The sequence below is a fragment of the Pseudophryne corroboree genome, chromosome 10 (assembly GCF_028390025.1).
Source record: "Pseudophryne corroboree isolate aPseCor3 chromosome 10, aPseCor3.hap2, whole genome shotgun sequence".
In the NCBI taxonomy this organism is placed as follows: Eukaryota; Metazoa; Chordata; class Amphibia; order Anura; family Myobatrachidae; genus Pseudophryne; species Pseudophryne corroboree.
In genome coordinates this window covers 30,343,372-30,362,156 of record NC_086453.1, presented here as the reverse complement: position 1 = coordinate 30,362,156, position 18,785 = coordinate 30,343,372, and the positions used below count along the sequence as shown (strand labels likewise).

The following is an 18,785-nucleotide window of genomic DNA, read 5'->3' as shown; positions in this document are numbered from 1 at the left end:
ACGGTGGAATACATTATTAATAAATATATCACTGTACATATACTGTACAAGCAGCTGGTATTTTTGTAAACCTTGGAGTGGCTTGTTCCCGTCCTATGTAAACCATCGAGAACCCACGTTTATTAAGTTAATAATTTACGCTTTAATCTCATGTGTGGGAAAAAGATCTGACTTCAGAAGCCCTGGTAATTCGGAAGACATTGCACCTCACCATGTTCCTCTTGTTGCTGGGAGCTCTGCTGGGAGTTGCAGGTAAGTACTATGGGGAGCTCGCTTCATGAAAATATAATGTATAATACATTTTTGTCAATGGGACCTAAGGATAAAAGGCCAGTTTTACATAAAAGAGGAAGGAGTGTTCCTGTAAGAAGTTATTCACTGGATTGGAATCTAAGGGCCTAATTCAGACCTGATCGCAGCAGCAAATTTGTTAGCAGTTGGGCAAAACCATGTGCAGTGCAGGGGGGCAGATGTAACATGTGCAGAGAGATTTAGATTTGGGTGGGGTGTGTTCAAACTGAAATCTAAATTGCAGTGTTAAAATAAAGCAGCCAGTATTTACCCTGCACAGAAACAAAATAACCCACCCAAATCTAACTCTCTCTGCACATGTTACATCTGCCAAATTCAGTGTACATGGTGGGTAATTCCAAGTTGATCGCAGCAGGAAAATTTTTAGCAGTTGGGCAAAACCATGTGCACTGCAGGGGGGGGGGGGGGGGGGCAGATATAACATTTGCAGAGAGAGTTAGATTTGGGTGGATTATATTGTTTCTGTGCAGGGTAAATACTGGCTGCTTTATTTTTACACTGCAAATTAGATTGCAGATTGAACTCACCACACCCAAATCTAACTCACTCTGCACATGTTATATCTGCCTCCCCCTGCAGTGCACATGGTTTTGCCCAACTGCTAAAAAATTTCCTGCTGCGATCAACTTGGAATTACCCCCATGGTTTTGCCCATTAGCTAACAAATTTGCTGCTCGATCAGGTCTGAATTAGGCCCTATATCAGCAGCAACTATGGCAGCAGCATTATAATATGAAGAGAATTAATTCTTCAAAAAATGCTAATACTCTTCATGAAAAAATGAATTCTATGTCCCAGCGCCAAGCGCTGTTTTACCCAGAACAAAAGTGATTGGCAGCTGGTGACAATGGGAGTAGGACAGAACTCATTGCAGCCTATAACAAATCAGACCGCTTTTCCCAGGACCCATCCAGTATACTGTATCAGAGCGGGATGGATGTTCATTTGTAGTAATAACATATAATAAGCTACATTTATCTCTTTATAAACAATATATAAACAGCGCTTGACAAAATTTCATGTTATCATAATAAAAACATTTTATAAACAATTTCTTTAAAAACAGAATTAATTAACAAAAATTAATAAAAAAGGATGTAGAAATGCAAGTGATGAGAATAATCAATAGGGTTAGTAAAATAATAATATACACATTATTAGTAGAAATACAACAGGGGCACCAAGTGCTAGAAGAATAATCATAGTCTGAGTTACAGTATACAAGTCTTTTGTTTGTAGACATAAGGGTAAATTTACTAAGATAGAGGTAAAAACCGGCAGAGCATAGCAACCAATAAACAACTAGATTTTATCATTTAGGTGCACGTTAAACAACAGAAGCAACTTTCCGATTGGTTTCTGCGGTTTTAGTGCTTATTTGCATCTTTGACCAAAGTTATTGACTAATTGAATAGGTGCAAAGAGGAAGAGGACGAAGGAAGGAATAGCAAAAATAATGAATCAAAAAATGTGAAATCCAGTATCCCCCTTTATACTCCTTGCATGTAGACCGTAATCAGATTCCAGCGGTGACACAGTTCTGCTGTTTGTAGAAGCTCCACATGATTTAAACCTGAGCGTCAACTGTAGACTGCAAATTCACCTCTTCATTGAATGTAAAGCATGTGATAATAATACAGTATTCATGAACAGGTGGACTATAAAAATACCTAAAATATCAGCCACAATGGAGACAAGTCTCCTGCAGGGCATACACCGAGCTGTATAATAAGTCCAAAGTTATTGACTTGGTGTCAGGAACTGGGTCAGATGAATAACAGTGCACCAATTCTTACACAGGGCAGGGGATCAGTCTGCAGCTGAGAGTGGCTGTTCTAAGGGGTCATTCCGAGTTGATTGTAGCTGTGCTAAATTTAGCACAGCTACGATCATTCACACTGACACGTGGGGGGACACCCAGCACAGGGCTAGTCCGCCCCGCATGTCAGTCCGGCCCCCCTCGCAGAAGTGCAAAGGCATCGCACAGCGGCAATGCCTTTGCACTTCACGAGTAGCTCCATACTCATCGCTCCCCGGCCCGCAGCGGCTGCATGTGACATCACGCAGCCGCTGCGGCCCGCCCCCCGTTCGGTCCGGCCACGCCTGCGTTGGCTGGACCAATCCCATGAAACGACGGCCAAACGCTGCCGTTCCGCCCCCTCCTGCCCAGCGATCGACCTCTGCCTGTCAATCAGGCAGAGGCGATCGCATCCCTGCTACGGACTTTGGCCGTCTGTCATGCACCGGTGCACTATGGCGCCAGCGCATGCGCAGCAGGGACCCGTTCGCTCTGCTACGTATAAAACGCAGCGAGCGAACGGGTCAGAATGACCCCCAATGTTTGCTGTAATAAGGGAGAAATGTATCAACCTTATAATGAGTGGACCAGTGGATCTAGCGGTATCCAGTCTATATATCTACACTAAAAAGGTCTACTAATGGTCGACATATATTAGGTCGACAGGCTCAAAAGGGTCAAACACATGTTTTTTTAGTTTTTAAATTTTTACAACGTTTGTTGCATTTACTATCCATGTCACAAACTATTACCTTTAGTAACCTTGTGGCGAGTGAAGCGAAGCGAGCCACCGAACCCGAAGCGCAGGGAGCGAAGCGAGGCCGCAAGTGGACACATTTCATCAAATTGACTATCCGTGTGACAACCTATCACCATTAGTAACCTTGTGGTGAGCGACGCGAGCCACCGCGCCTGAAGTGTGGCGGACGAACGCATTTCAACAAATTAGCGTATAAAATGTTTAAAAACACAAAACAACACCCAAAAATGTTTGTGTGTTGACATTTTGACCCTGTCGATCTTTTGACCCTTTCGATCCTTTGTCGACCTTTTGACCCTGTCGGCATTTTGGCTGTCGACCTTTTACTGTCGACCTTATGACTGTCTATCTTTTTAATGTCTATCTTCTGTATCACAACCGGACCCAGCCAGTGTCGGACTGGGGCATGAAGGGCCCACCGGGTGAATGCAGTGATAGGGGCCCATACTTAAGGGTGTGGCAAGCCTACAAAGGGGGTGTGGCCAGCCTCCACAAAGTCTTGAAATACACAATAGTCTAGTGCAGTGTAATGCAACATAGCTACCATGTATAATACAACTGCACAGTCTGGAACCTGATCCCTAGAGGAAGGAGTGGGCACTCAGGCAGTGGGGCCTACCGGTGGTTTCCCTGATACCCCTGTGGGCCAGTCCGACCCTGGACCCAGCAACCACAGTGGTATGCATCCAGTATCACATATACTATGCGGTACATCTTGTTTCCCATCGTATGCAAATCCGGCATTTAATAATGGCGGTATGTATGAATACTTACTTACCCCCTGAGACAGCTCTTCCCAGGCCAAGTTCTGACTTTCGGATTAATCACCTAGGAGTCCCATTGCACGTGCACGGCTGTTGGATTGCACATGTGCAGGCCGTGGGGGACACGGAGAGAGAGCTTTCGGGTCCTTTTCTGAGGAAGAGTCAAGTAAAGCATCCCGTAGGCTGCAATAGGCAGTAGTTGCTCTTTCCAGAGCTTTCTGCATATGGGCACATCACTGCCCCATAGAATTATATTGGGATTGCTGCACCAGTGGTCTGTAGCCGATAACTCCGATATCTGCTGCAGGGATGGTATTGATATCCCGGCAGTCACCATCCTGGTGGTCAAAATCCCCACAGAACCCGGTAACTATTTTAATCCTTACCCTAATCCTAACAGCCCCCTCCCACAGCCTAACCCTAACTGTCCCCCCCTGCAACCTAGTCGTCCTAACCGTTCCGTCCCCCCCACAGCCTAACCCTATCCCACGCCTCCCACAGCCTAATCCTAGCCACCCCCTCCCGCAGCCTAACCCTAATTGTCCCCTCCCACAGCCTAACTCTAACCCACCCCTCCCGCAGCCTAACCCTAATTGTCCCCTCCCACAGCTTAACCCTAACCCACCCCTCCCGCAGCCTAACCCTAGCTATCCTCTCCCGAGCCTAACCCTAATTGTCCCCTCTCACAGCCTAACTCTAACCCACCCCTCCCGCAGCCTAACCCTAATTGTCCCCTCCCACAGCTTAACCCTAACCCACCCCTCCCGCAGCCTAACCCTAGCTATCCCCTCCCGCAGCCTAACCCTAATTGTCCCCTCCTACAGCTTAACCCTAACCCACTCCTCCCGCAGCCTAACCCTAATTGTCCCCTCCCACAGCCTAACTCTAACCCACCCCTCCCGCAGTCTAACCCTAGCCATCCCCTCCCGCAGCCTAACCCTAACTGTCCCCTCCCTCAGCTTAACCCTAACCCACCCCTCCCGCAGCCTAACCCTAGCTATCCCCTCCCGCAGCCTAACCCTAATTGTCCCCTCCTACAGCTTAACCCTAACCCACTCCTCCCGCAGCCTAACCCTAATTGTCCACTCCCACAACCTAACTCTAACCCACCCCTCCCTCAGTCTAACCCTAGCCATCCCCTCCCGCAGCCTAACCCTAACCCACCCCTCCCTCAGCTTAACCCTAACCCACCCCTCCTGCAGCCTAACCCACCTCTCTCACAGCCTAACCCTAGCCATCCCCTCCCGCAGCCTAACCCAAACTGTCCCCTCCCACAGCCTAACTCTAACCCACCCCTCCCGCAGCCTAACCCTAATTGTCCCCTCCTACAGCTTAACCCAAACTGTCCCCTCCCACAGCCTAACCCTAATTGTCCCCTCCTACAGCTTTACCCTAACCCACCCCTCCCGCAGCCTAACCCACCTCTCTCACAGCCTAACCCTAGCCATCCCCTCCCGCAGCCTAACCCAAACTGTCCCTTCCCACGGCCTTGCCCTAACCTTCCTCCTGCAGCCTAACCCTAACACTGTTCCAAATGTGGTCTAAACAGTATTACTGTATTTGCTGTGATTAAAGTTCTGCCCTCGTCTAAATATCTGATCAAAGGGTGTAGTATGAATTGCCGGTGCTTGGGATCAGGGCATCCAGCATACCGGCGCCGGGATCCTGATCGCTGGAATGCCGGCAGCGGTGTGAGCGCAAAAGAGCCCCTTGCGGGCTCGTTGCACTCGCCACACTGTGGGCATGGTGGCACGCTACACTCGCCATGCTTTTTATTCTCCCTCCAAGGGTGACGTGGACACCCCAAGAGGAAGATTAGTTGTCAGTAAACCAGCGGTCGGGATTCTGGCGCCGGTATACTGAGCACAGGGATCCCGACAGCGGGCATATCAAATGCCACCCGTCTCCCACAGTCCATGCACAGGTGTACACATTACTGACTCATTTTAAAGACCCACAGCTGGTACTAACACTTGTGATTCTGTGTGGACACCTAGAAAACATGCGCTCAGGGCCGTCTTTTTGTATGGGCTCAATGGGCACTTGACCAAGGGCCCCAGGAGTATAAGGGCCCTAGGCTGATAGCTGAGGGTCCCCTCTTTCCAGGGGTACCAGATTTTTGAAAATCGGCCATGGGGAACCAGAGATATCTGACTTCAAAGCAGTGGTCCCCATCCAAGACTGTTATTTACTCTTCCTAGCCATATATATCGGGTTCTTTCTGACTTTGAGTTTTTCTGAGGATATTCTCCAGAAGCTGGGACTTTCCTCTTTCAGTGGACCATGGCAGTTTGTCTTTACTATGCCCAGAACCGGAGATATAAGCCTTCAAGCAGCTGGTCCCTGCTCCAGCTCCACACGCCTGGTATGCAGTTTTATATTTTCACCAGTGGATTGCTCTGGGTCTTGAACTCTGAGCCCCAAGTCCCCAGTACCTCCTGAAGGGTGGGACTTTCTAGTTTTTATCCCATTCAAAGCTAAGAAAACTATTTCCAAGAACAGGATATATCTGCAGTTAAGCAAGCTGCCCTCCCATCGGAAAATGATGAATATTAAGCCCACTCCACTTTTCACCCCTCCCCTGTGTATTAAACACCCCCTGCCACCCTGGAAGTACCGTGAGCCTTTCATTCAGCTCAATGCACCTTCTACAGTTTAGTGTTCTTCTCCCTCCCCATCTTCCACCATCTGTGCAGTAAAGGAGTAATGAGCAGAAGTTACTGCTCCAGGTCCTACATGCTGAGTGGAAGACAGATCACCTCCCACTGCCCGCGGGATATCAAAGCTGCTGCTGATAGCATCCCCCATCCCTACCGCTGGAGAATGGAAAGGGGGTCCAGTGCATTGCTGTTCCCAGGGGCCTACACTGCTGTTAAGATGGCCCTGCATGCGCTGCTAGGATTCTCTGCTGGCTGGAGTTGGGAAATGCTGTATTACTCCTTCATACAGATTGCTGATCAGTATTTGTGCATACAGTGTTTATACAAGAGTTTACGTCACAAATATGGGTCACAAGGTAACACAGTTGTTGCTTTGTATTTGTGTAAATAAGTATGTGGCATTTCAGATTGTGCATTCTGATACAATACCAACACTTTGCTGCAATTACATTTGTACAAATATAAGATTGCAGAAATTGTACAGGTATTTAGTAAACTTTGTCAGGCAGTTTCGGCTCAATACAAACTGATTATAATATTCTAAGCACAGGAGTGATTAAAGGGCCACATTACCATGCTCGAACGAGACTAAGACGTGGGGTCATTCCTGAAATACAATGGACATATAGGGGCTGATGCAGAGGTGAATGCAACTTGGTTTTTGGAGGTATCTTGCGTATTTCTGCACTGCGCACGCTCCGGAGTTGTGTGTATGTAACTACTAGTAATGCAATACGGGATGTACGCATATAGGCCACGCTCAGTGTGGGTGTGTGAATGGAATTGCTGGCTGCGCAGAGGGTTGGTTCTAAATCGGAGTGGGAGAAGGGACCTTCTGATGTTACTAGGGGAGGAGACACGTCACCAGGGGGAGGTGCTATGGCCGAACAGGATACCCGAAAAGTACCCTCGTGGGCTCGCTTCGCTCTCCACGCTTCGGGCTCGGTGGCTCGATTCGCTCGCCACCTGATTACTAAAGGTAATAGTTGGTGGCGTGGATAGTAGAGGAACTATCCGCTGGCCTAGCTCCTCCCCCTTGTGTCATGGCTCCTTTCCCTGACGTAAAAGGTCCCTTAGGCCACTTGAATCTAGCATCTACCCTCCGCAGAGTCATGTGTGCTCGTAATTACCAGGTAAAATAGAGTAAAAATAGGGGCATGGCTTCTTCATGGGGAAGGGGCTTGTGCCCCCCTGTAGCTGTGCCCAGAGTAGATTTTCCCCCAGTAGTTGTGCCCCCAGTAGTTGTGCCCCCAGTAGCTGTACCCCCAGTAGTTGTTACCCCTGTTGCCGTGCCCCAGTAGTTGTGCCCCCAGTAGTTGTGCACCCTGTAGTTGTGCCCCCGTAGCTGTGCATCCTGTAGTTGTGCCCCCAGTAGCTGTACCCCCGGTAGTTGTGACCCCTGTTGCCGTGCCCCAGTAGTTGTGCCCCCAGTAGTTGTGCACCCTGTAGTTGTGCCCCCAGTAGTTGTGACCCCTGTTGCCGTGCCCCAGTAGTTGTGCCCCCAGTAGTTGTGCACCCTGTAGTTGTGCCCCCAGTAGTTGTGCCCCCAGTAGTTGTGCCCCCTGTAGTTGTGCCCCCAGTAGTTGTGCCCCCAGTAGTTGTGCCCCCAGTAGTTGTGCACCCTGTAGTTGTGCCCCCAGTAGTTATGCACCCTGTAGTTGTGCACCCTGTAGTTGTGCCCCCAGTAGTTGTGCACCCTGTAGTTGTGCCCCCAGTAGCTGTGCCCCCTGTAGCAGTACCCCCTGTAACTGTGACCCCAGTAGCTGTGCCCCCAGTAGTTGTGACCCCAGTAGCTGTGCCCCCAGTAGTTGTGCCCCCTGTAGCAGTGCCCCCAGTAGCTGTGCCCCCAGTAGTTGTGCCCCCTGTAGCAGTGCCCCATGTAGCTGTGCCCCAGTAGCGCTGCTTACAAACACACAAAAACCCCCAAAAATACAGTACTTACCAGCCCCGCTCCTGCTGCGCTGCCCTCCATCTCTGGCCGCCAGCTCCTCTCTATGGGAGAGACGTCATGACAGACACTAGAGGTCAATTATGGCCTGTGGCGTCTGTCAGTGGCATCTGCTGCAGCCGGGGAGCGGGGATCAGGAATAGCGGCTCTTGCCACGGCGGTGGCAGCGCCCTCGGGACAGCGGCGCCCCGGGCAAAAAGCCTGCTTGCCCGTGGCAAGATCCGCTACTGGGTACACATGAAGAAGATGGTCGTGTAACACTAGTAAGGATATGGCAAGCCTTTCTCTGTGGCAGAAGAATATGCAGATACAATCTACAGTCTGCATGCCAGTTATCTAGTGATGTAATGGATACATTGTATAGAAAACATACGGTATAAATAGTAATAATATATACCAAGAATGTAGTCAGTGAGATGTAACAATGTGATACGTGTGTTACACAATTCTTTGAATTCTTTAAATAAGTATGCTTTTGATCAGACGTAGGCGACACGGCAGGATAATGGCGGCATACACACTCATTTATAAACAATGGCGGCCACAACAACTAGACACAACCTTCCATTTTTTCCACTTACACTCAAAGATCCTGATTGGGGGTGTGGAGGAGGCGGTACGGGCGGCGTGGCGATGTGATCACATCATCGTAACCCTTCCCCCACATTACCGGCATTGCAAAGCAGTGGGTGGGGCTACGAAGATGCGATTTAGATTTAGTGTGAATTGCGTCAACCCCCCCCTTCCCCTCTTCCTGTGTGTGATGGGATGACGTGGGAATCGAGTGGCAGTGAGTTGGGGGGGGGGGGGGGGGGAAGAAAGCGGAATGCGGGAGACTTGCCCACTTCCCTGTTGGGCGGGTCATGAGGAGCCTCCCATCCTTTCTAAGCAAGTAGGCAATATGACCAAATGGGTCCTGTGATATCGCTCAATCCCCCCCTTAGCTACATATGATTGACTTGCTGCAGTGTTTGAGCGGTGGAGGCAGGGTCTGTATTGCAAACAGAGGCATGTCATCCCCATTTTGTACACATTCCGGGCCCAGGGTCTGTGTCGATGGATCTGGTGGCCAGTCTGAATACCTGGTTGACTGGATCTGATGGCCAGTCTGAATACCTGGTTGACTGGATCTGATGGCCAGTCTGAATACCTGGTTGACTGGATCTTATGGCCAGTGTGAATACCTGGTTGACTGGATCTGATGGCCAGTGTGAATACCTGGTTGACTGGATCTGATGGCCAGTGTGAATACCTGGTTGACTGGATCTGATGGCCAGTGTGAATACCTGGTTGACTGGATCTGATGGCCAGTCTGAATACCGATGGCCAGTCTGTGACCGAGGTCTGCTATCATTGTGACTAGTGACCTAAGGCTGTGATGGTGATCCAGTACCATGTCCTCAGAAACAGCACTCGGATCTCTCAGTTGCACGCACGAGGCACCTATCTCCTCCTGCTGCATTCACATTTTATTTGTACGGTATTGTACAGACGCTCTGCGATTTGCTTACAAATGAGAATCAGGCCCAAAGTTCTGTTTATTATTAATTTGTTTGTTTTATACTATGATATTGTATACTGCAATACTTTCTTGTACCTGATAACAGTATAGCGTGGCAGTGTCGCGCTTACGGTAAGTCTAGAAACATTAAGTGCTTATTTATTTTTGTTGTTGTGAGTTTTGTTTTGTAAACTGATTTTTAGTTTGCTTGGCCTCCAGTTTGGTGAACTCTCATTGTCTCCCAGTTAAAGGGCAAAGTTCTAACCGTATTATTGGCGGTTACGAGTGTGTGCCGAACTCTCAGCCGTGGCAAGTCAGCCTGCAGCACTTCAGCCGCCACGTCTGTGGTGGAGTCTTGATAGATGAAAACTGGGTCCTAACAGCCGCACACTGCCAACTCACGTAAGTGTTACAGTCTGTGTTATAGTGCAAAACCTTTACTCAAACACTTCCCGTCCCCAGCTGTTCAGTGAGTGTTAAAATAATCAGCTCTTCATTGTTTTTCATGGCAATCCTGTCACCAGTTAATCAATTATTACACTCAACTGGTGAGTGGGGGAAGGGGTCTTGGACTTCACACCCTAATTTTAAACATAATGAGAGGTGCTACCATGCTGAGATTTGTAGTTTCACACAGAAAAAAATAGAAAATGCAGGTGCACACTCTAAATACTAAACACTGCTAATCATAACAATTAGGATTCTGCAATATAAGTACATTTGAGGTGCTTAGCATACTGTTGCCCAACTATGGGCCTACCAAACGTGACCAGGTGACCTCATCAGGCAACACTATGGTTCAAGCCTGGGGAAGGGGGTTAGGGTATTTAAATCCTACAGACCACCTTGAGATAACAAGTCATGGAGGCTACTTCTAATTGCTCACAGACTGCAGACCATTTAAAGTAGTGATTGAAGAGATTTGTAATACTATCGCACTGTTTCAGAATGCAGATCCTGGTGGCACCACTAAGGAGCGCACTGTCAGGGAATACTCAGAGTAAGGGGCATATTTATCAGGGTAAATTTGCGGATAATCCATTCTCCATCTGTCAAAAACAGCCGTCATTCTTTCTGTGGAGGCTGCTAACTTGTGAAATTTATTGTATTGTGAAAATGTAATATATAACTGTGAATATTACTTTAGATGGCATTAGCCACTGAAGCCTGAGCAAAGCATTATTTCTAATTTTCCAGTAATCTCTGCTTACACACGTGCAGTCTGATTAGCATGTATACGCAGACGCCGTGCCGCGATTCTAATCTGGAAGTATAGTGTTCGGATCAGTGATCATTTTACTTTTCACACATCACAGGGGGCCCCTGATCCTGCATGTGGTTTTTGGTTAATTCTGTTGGTGCCTAATTACTTATTGTTGAGATAAGAAATTAGATTAATGTATGGCCCCTATTCTTGAACATTGGTAAATATACCCCTAACTGATAATGCTGCTGTAACCCAAAAACTGTTAATACAAATTAAATAAAATCCCTCTGTAGGGACCATTAAAGGCCAAAATAGACATTTTCAGATATGAATCATGAAGATGCTAAGTAACAAATTGTAAGATTTTATATTATAACCTCATGTATGGATTACATTAATTGTGAGATTGACAGAAGACCCTGCCTTATTTTCCTGTACATCTGTTATCTTCCCACATGTAGAAGTTCAGTGATACACAATAATCACATGATAATAGTAAAACATAACTTTTGTTTCTGTAATACACAGAGCTTGATGTAATTGGGTGAATTGTTGCTCTGTAACCAGCTGTGAGAACGGTAAAAAGTGCCCAATATCTTGCTTACGGATGAGCAAAACCCCAGACTGATTTGCAATATTCGTCCGGAAATTAGATTTTTTTGCAATTCAAATTGTAAATCTTTTCTATGCGATTAAAGCATAAGTGACACTTAAAGAAATCATTTGTATATATTGTTGTTTTTTGACTTTTTAAATAAACAAATTTAAAAAAATGTTTAAAAAAACAATTTTAAATTATAATTTTGGTAAATAATGTCTGTTTGAAAAGTGAACGATGTTTTCATTTTTGGCAACCTAGGGCCCTCATTCCGAGTTGATCGCTCACTAGCTGCTTTTAGCAGCAGTGCAAACGCTAGGCCGCCACCCTCTGGGAATGTATCTTAGCTTAGCAGAATAGCGAACGAAAGATTAGCAGAATTGCTACTAAATAATTCCCTGCAGTTTCTGAGTAGCTCCAGACCTACTCCTAGATTGCGATCACCTCAGTCCGTTTAGATCCTGGTTTGACGTCACAAACACACCCTGCATTCGGCCAGCCACTCCACCGTTTCTTCAGCCACTCCTACGTTTTTCCCTGGCACGCCTGCATTTTTTAGCACACTCCTGGAAAACCCTCAGTTACCTCCCAGAAACGCCCCTTTCCTGTCAATCACTCACCGATCTGCAGTGCGACTGAAAAGCGCCGCACGAACACCAGCAAATCTACTAAGTTTTGTGTTAAATAACTAAGCGCATGCGCGCTGCATACCATGTGCACGCGCATTTTCCACCTAATCGCTGCGTTGCAAAAAACGGCAACAAGCGAACAACTCGGAATGACCACCAAGAAACACTGTGGAAAGTTGGAAACATCCCATTTCTGTGTAACTTCTCCATTCATGTACACAACTTTCTTTCATTTGATTTAGGAATCTTCAGATCCGCCTGGGGGAACACAACTTAAACTCTTACGAGGAGAGAGAGCAGTTCACCTACGCTGACAAAATATGCCCTCATAAAGGATTTAACAGTGTTTCGTATGACAATGACATCATGCTTCTGAAAATTGCCTCACCAGCCAATCTGAATGCATACGTCCAAACTATCCCCATTGGCTGCCCTCCACCCTCTGCGGGAACCAGCTGCCTTGTGTCAGGATGGGGGACCACCACCAGCCCTGAAGGTAATAAAATAAATATACTGATCATGTAATGACATTTCTGAAAAGCACAGAAAGAAGACCGAAAGATAAAGTAATGTTTTACAAAAATTGCTTTGCTCTTATGGGGTCTACATATCAGTCAGGTATTGTGGCTGTTCCCCAGTTGGCGGATAATTGGGAAGGGTCATCGGCAAAATTCAACATGTAGGAAATCCTAATTTTGACGATTACGAACCCAAAAATTATCAGAATCGGTTAGTTGGCAGAACAGGGGGCTTCGGCAGAACAGGGAATCGGCTTGTAGATGTATGGCCCGCATTGCACACATCAGTAAATGATCTGTGACCAACCCAAAAAACTAGGGGGGAAATTTACTAAGATGGGAGTTCTATTTGAGATGGGATGTTGCCCATAGCAACCAATCAGATTTCAGGTATTATCTTCTAGAAGGTACTAGATAAATGAGAAGTAGAACCTGATTGGTTGCTATGGGCAACATCCCATCTCAAATAGAACTCCCATCTTAGTAAATTTACCCCTAGGTGGAGTACAATGAGAACAAAGCAATAGTTACCTCAAAGTTTTTCTCGCTCCAAGGACCTCATTCCGAGTTGTTCACTCGCAAGCTGCTTTTAGCAGCATTGCACACGCTAAGCCGCCGCCTACTGGGAGTGAATCTTAGCTTATCAAAATTGCGAACGAAAGATTCTCAAAATTGCGAATAGAAATTTCTTTGCAGTTTCTGAGTAGCTCGAGACTTACTCTGCCATTGCGATCAGTTCTGTCAGTTTCGTTCCTGGTTTGACGTCACAAACACACCCAGCGTTCGCCCAGACACTCCCCCGTTTCTTCAGACACTCCCGCGTTTTTCCCAGAAACGGTAGCGTTTTTTCACACACTCCCATAAAACGGCCAGTTTCCGCCCAGAATCACCCACTTCCTGTCAATCACATTACGATCACCAGAACGAAGAAAAACCTTGTAATGCCGTGAGTAAAATACCTAACTGCATAGCAAATTTACTTGGCGCAGTCGCACTGCGGACATTGCGCATGCGCATTAGCGACTAATCGCTCCGTTGCGAAAAAAAATAACGAGCGATCAACTCGGAATGACCACCCAAGTTCCGTTGTGCTTCATCTACGACTCTGTATGTGTTTAAAAGTAATTACTGTGCTGTTAAAGGCACAGCCTGGCGTCTGTAGTATACTGTGAGTGGTGTTTTGTGGCATCTGAAATGTGACTAAGACGCAAAAGTAAAAGAAACTGCACTGCACACTTCACGTCATATGCCGCCTAGACACTGGGTGTATGAGGAGAGGACACATCTGTATAAATTAAGCACAGAATAATTTTTCTCTGTTTATTCTGATATTACTGATAAAAAAAATGATGATGAAATGCCAGTGCAAAAATCTTTCTTGTTGAGGGCATAGTCCGAGCTACCTATGTGGTTGCATTGGGCTCCAATGGTTATGGGCCTCCTAGAACTTTGAGTGCTCCACATTGAGGGCTGGCTGCTGACATGGAGAAGATTTGTGAGGCTGCTCTTCCTCAGTGTCAGTGCTATGCTGGCATTGGGGCTCGTGGCTTTGTCATCACTGCCCGGTTATATATTCCAGGACTGAGGATGCTGCTTCCAGACCCAGATAAGGTATGAAGCATCATGGTGTAACCCCTGAGGGAGGAGTGTGCCAGGTCTGAATTTGGGAGGAGAATTACATGTGGAACCCACCAAACTTGTGGCGGCACCTCTAATTCAGTGGTTCTCAAACTCTGTCCTCAGGACCCCCAACAGCTCACGTTTCCCAGTTCACCCAGCAGCTGCATGACTGTATGACCAACTGCCACATCTTAAAGGTCCACAGGGGTCCTGGAAACCATGAGCTGTTTGAGGTCCTGAGGACGGAGTTTGAGAACCACTGCTCTAATTGCACTGGCCTGTTCTTCCAAAGTGTAAAGATTTCTGGAGTAAGAGCATGCCATATGCGGAGGGCCAGAAGTTTGCGCAAGACAGTGGCAAACGCAGGATTTCTAGAGGGGGGGGTTCCAAATATGCTGTACAATCTCCCACTCTTCGGAACATTGGAGCAAGTGCGGGAGTTTGGGGAAGCAGTAGATGATCCTAGTAATGACCTGGACATTAATGTAAACATTTGTCTTTTTATACAATGGATACTGTATGGAAGACAGTATTAATATTTAACACTATATATGGTCTATACTAGTATAGGCTGTGTCAAACATTTACATAATATAAATAAATGGTCAGGAAAATGTTAAACATACCATAATAAATACACAAACATAATAAAACCAGTACTGCACTTCTAAGCACACATTCTCCCACCTCATGGTAAGGCTCCTGTCTCTTCTTCCTGGCAGCTGCTCTCTGGTCCAGAGCACTGATTGAGGACTCAGATCCACACACACAGCAAACTTGGTAGAAGAAGCTGCTACCACTGGGCACGTGCAGCAGCTTTGCTCTGTCCCTTACACTGCATGATGTGTGGCAGCTCTAGTAATCTCATTACATACCATTGCTATTGTCATAATTTGAGCCACTTGCCAAGAGGAGGGGGGTTTACGGGAAACCAGAAACCCCCCCTGCGTTTGCCTATGCAAGACAATGGCAGGAGTTGGGCAGAGCGAGCTTTGATAAATTTCCCCCATAGTTCAGTAATGCTGCCGAGGGTGAAACAAAAATTGTGATGTTACAAAACATAGATACCAGTATGGATCTCTCACGCACCCTGTATCTGTGCAGAGAACTACCCGCCTGCACTGCAATGTGTGAACGTGGAGACAGTCTCTGACTCTTCTTGCCGAGAATCTTACCCGACTGATGAGATAACGGAGAGCATGCTGTGTGCCGGAGTACCGGAAGGGGGGAAAGACTCCTGTCAGGTAACACTTACCAAAACGTCACCTATATGTTCCATGTCTTAGACCATCGTTTCCCAAACTCGGACCTCAAAGAACCCTAGCAGTCCAGGTTTTAAGGATTTCCATACTTGTGCACAGGTGGTGTAGTCAAATGGACTGAGGTACTAATTAAGTCACCTGACCTTAGGCATATATATCCTTTCAAGCGGAACTGTTAGGGAGGCTTAAGGACCAAGGGCCTAATTCAGAGCTGATCGTAGGTGTGTGAAAAAATGCACATCTACAATTAAATCTCTGACGTGCTGGGGAACACGCGGCACAGAGCTAGTCCGCCCAGCACGCCAGGCTCTACCCCCACCCCACAGACATGCGAAAACATCGCACAATGCTGATGCTTTTGCACCTGGCGAGTAGCTCCCTGCAGACCGGCCCTAACCAATATGATGCCCTAGGCAAGATTTTGGCTGGTGCCCCCTAGCACCACCGCTAGTTCCGCCTCTGACCCTGCACCCCTTTCCCAGCTCCATCACCCCCCACCCATAGCAGTCCTTTTTTTGTTTTCCTACCCCCTGTAATTTAAATAAGAACAGTGTGCACATTCGGCGCACAGCCCAAAAAGGTATGTGTTTTTGTTGGCAAGGGGCATGGCCACACAATAGTACCCCCAATTCAAAGTATGCCTCACAGTAGTGCAACTTTATTCACAATTTATCATGCGATAATGTCCCTTATTCACATTACATCACACAGTAGTACCAATTTTCCTTATATACATTACTTCTCACAGTAGTGCCCCTCATGCACATAACATCATACTGAATTGCTCCTTATTCACATTACACCACACTGCTCTTTATTCTCATTACACTACACCATATTGCTCCTTATTCACATTACACCACATATTCACATTACACCACACCATATTGCTCTTTATTCACATTAGACCACACAGTAGTGCCCTTTCTATACGTTACGCCACACAGTAGAGCAACTTCTATACATAATGCCACACATTGGTAATGTATTTATACACATAATACCACACAGTAATGCCCCTTACACATATGACACACATTATTAATGTCCTTATAAACACAGTGTGCCTTACACATTATGCCAACCCTTGTTAATGCCCTTATACACATAATTTCCCTTACACATATGCCGCACATTATTAGTGCCCTTATACACATAATGACACACATAGTGCCCCTTACACATATGTTACACATTATTAATGCCCTTATACAAATAATGACACATATAGTTCCTGGCGTAAGTCAACTGGCAGCTCTGCTAACGTCGGGTGCCTATTTTTTATGAAAATGCATCTTATTTGCATTGCTATGTGGCTAGGATGCACAAGCAGCTTCTGCTGATTAAAATGATATGCAGCATTCCTACATGTGTGTGACTGTGGCTGCTTCTGCATACGAAATGCTGCACACAGAATATAGGCATGCTGCATATCATTTTAATCAGCAGAAGCTGCTTGTGCCCCTAGGCTTACCAGATGCCCTAGGCAATTGCCTAGTTTGCCTATGCCTAAGGCCGGCTCTGCGTAGCTGCGAAGGCAGGTGGCTATCCGGCATGTTGTTGGCCGTAGCGGCTGCGTGTGATGTCACGCAGCCACCGCGGCCCGCCCTGCAAACGGTCCGGACACGCCTATGCTGCCCTTACTGCGCCACCCCAATGCCGCCGACACGCCCCAGGACCACCTCTGCCTGTCAGTCAGGCCGAGGCGATCGCACCAGTGAGATGCCTTTGCATCTCAGGTGTGCGCCTGCGCAGTGCCGCTGCTGCACGTGAGCACACAGCACAGGGCTTCAGACTGCGAACACTGCCGCTGCAGCGTTCCAGTCTGAATTAGGCCCCGTTTGGGAACCACTGCCGCAAACTATGACAGAGAGAATATTCATTTATAAACACCTTCCCGCAGGACTAGTGAAATAAGTCTAAAGAGTTTTTTTTTTAAAATTGCCATTATTATTTCTACCTACAGATGGGTCCATGTTTATCTTGACCTTTAATAGGATTATCTGAGACTGGGCAGCCGGACTTCATCCCCTGCTGTAATGACTTAATCCCCTGCTGTATTGTTCTCTGTATTGTATTGCAGCTGAGAACAATAGATGAATTGTTTATCTTAATAAACCATGTTGTGCCTAGGCGCAGCAAACTAGCCAAGATAACTGTGGGCCCATCTGTATATTCAATAAGCAGTTTAGTCTGTGCCAAAAAGCATGGTATGCCGCAGAGAGCAAGATAAGAAGACAATGCAATAATAAAAAATAGAATATACAATACATAATATATATATATATATATATATATATATATACAGTAGGAGGTATATAGAGGAGAGACAATTCCTTTTATCTGGGTCATAGAACTCTAAGGGCCGGAGATAAAGGGGCGATGTTCAAATGTCCCCCGTTTTTGTCCCTATCACGCCCAGTACAGTCGGGTTTAGATGCGCAAAGTACCTACACCCGACTAAAATAATGGGCGTGATGATGAAAAGACCCGTTTGGGTGCCCAAAACATGGGTAACATTAGAATACTGTCGGTGGGCGCGATTGCGGCCGGGTGGGGGGAGAGCACATTTGAATTAGAGATGTGCACTTGAAATTTTTCGGGTTTTGTGTTTTGGTTTTGGGTTCGGTTCCGCGGCCGTGTTTTGGGTTCGACCGCGTTTTGGCAAAACCTCACCGAATTTTTTTTGTCGGATTCGGGTGTGTTTTGGATTCGGGTGTTTTTTTCAAAAAACCCTAAAAAACAGCTTAAATCATAGAATTTGGGGGTCATTTTGATCCCAAAGTATTATTAACCTCAAAAACCATAATTTCCCCTCATTTTCAGTCTATTCTGAACACCTCACACCTCACAATATTATTTTTAGTCCTAAAATTTGCACCGAGGTCGCTGGATGACTAAGCTAAGCGACCCTAGTGGCCGACACAAACACCTGGCCCATCTAGGAGTGGCACTGCAGTGTCACGCAGGATGGCCCTTCCAAAAAACACTCCCCAAACAGCACATGACGCAAAAAAAAAAAGAGGCGCAATGAGGTAGCTGTGTGAGTAAGCTAAGCGACCCTAGTGGCCGACACAAACACCTGGCCCATCTAGGAGTGGCACTGCAGTGTCACGCAGGATGGCCCTTCCAAAAAACACTCCCCAAACAGCACATGACGCAAAGAAAAATGAAAGAAAAAAAGAGGTGCAAGATGGAATTGTCCTTG

The 18,785-nt window shown here is 46.7% G+C and overlaps 1 protein-coding gene across 1 annotated transcript in view; it reads left to right on the top strand.

Annotated features, from left to right (window-relative positions):
- Positions 1–212: 212 nt before the first annotated feature.
- The window catches only part of LOC134966927 (trypsin-like), a 30,370-nt gene continuing 11,797 nt past the window's right edge, over positions 213–18,785 (top strand). The window contains exons 1-4 of the mRNA XM_063943943.1: positions 213–252; positions 9,989–10,145; positions 12,420–12,673; positions 15,420–15,559. Coding sequence (XP_063800013.1) covers positions 213–252; positions 9,989–10,145; positions 12,420–12,673; positions 15,420–15,559 — 591 coding nt within the window. The remainder of the gene's footprint in view (positions 253–9,988; positions 10,146–12,419; positions 12,674–15,419; positions 15,560–18,785) is intronic.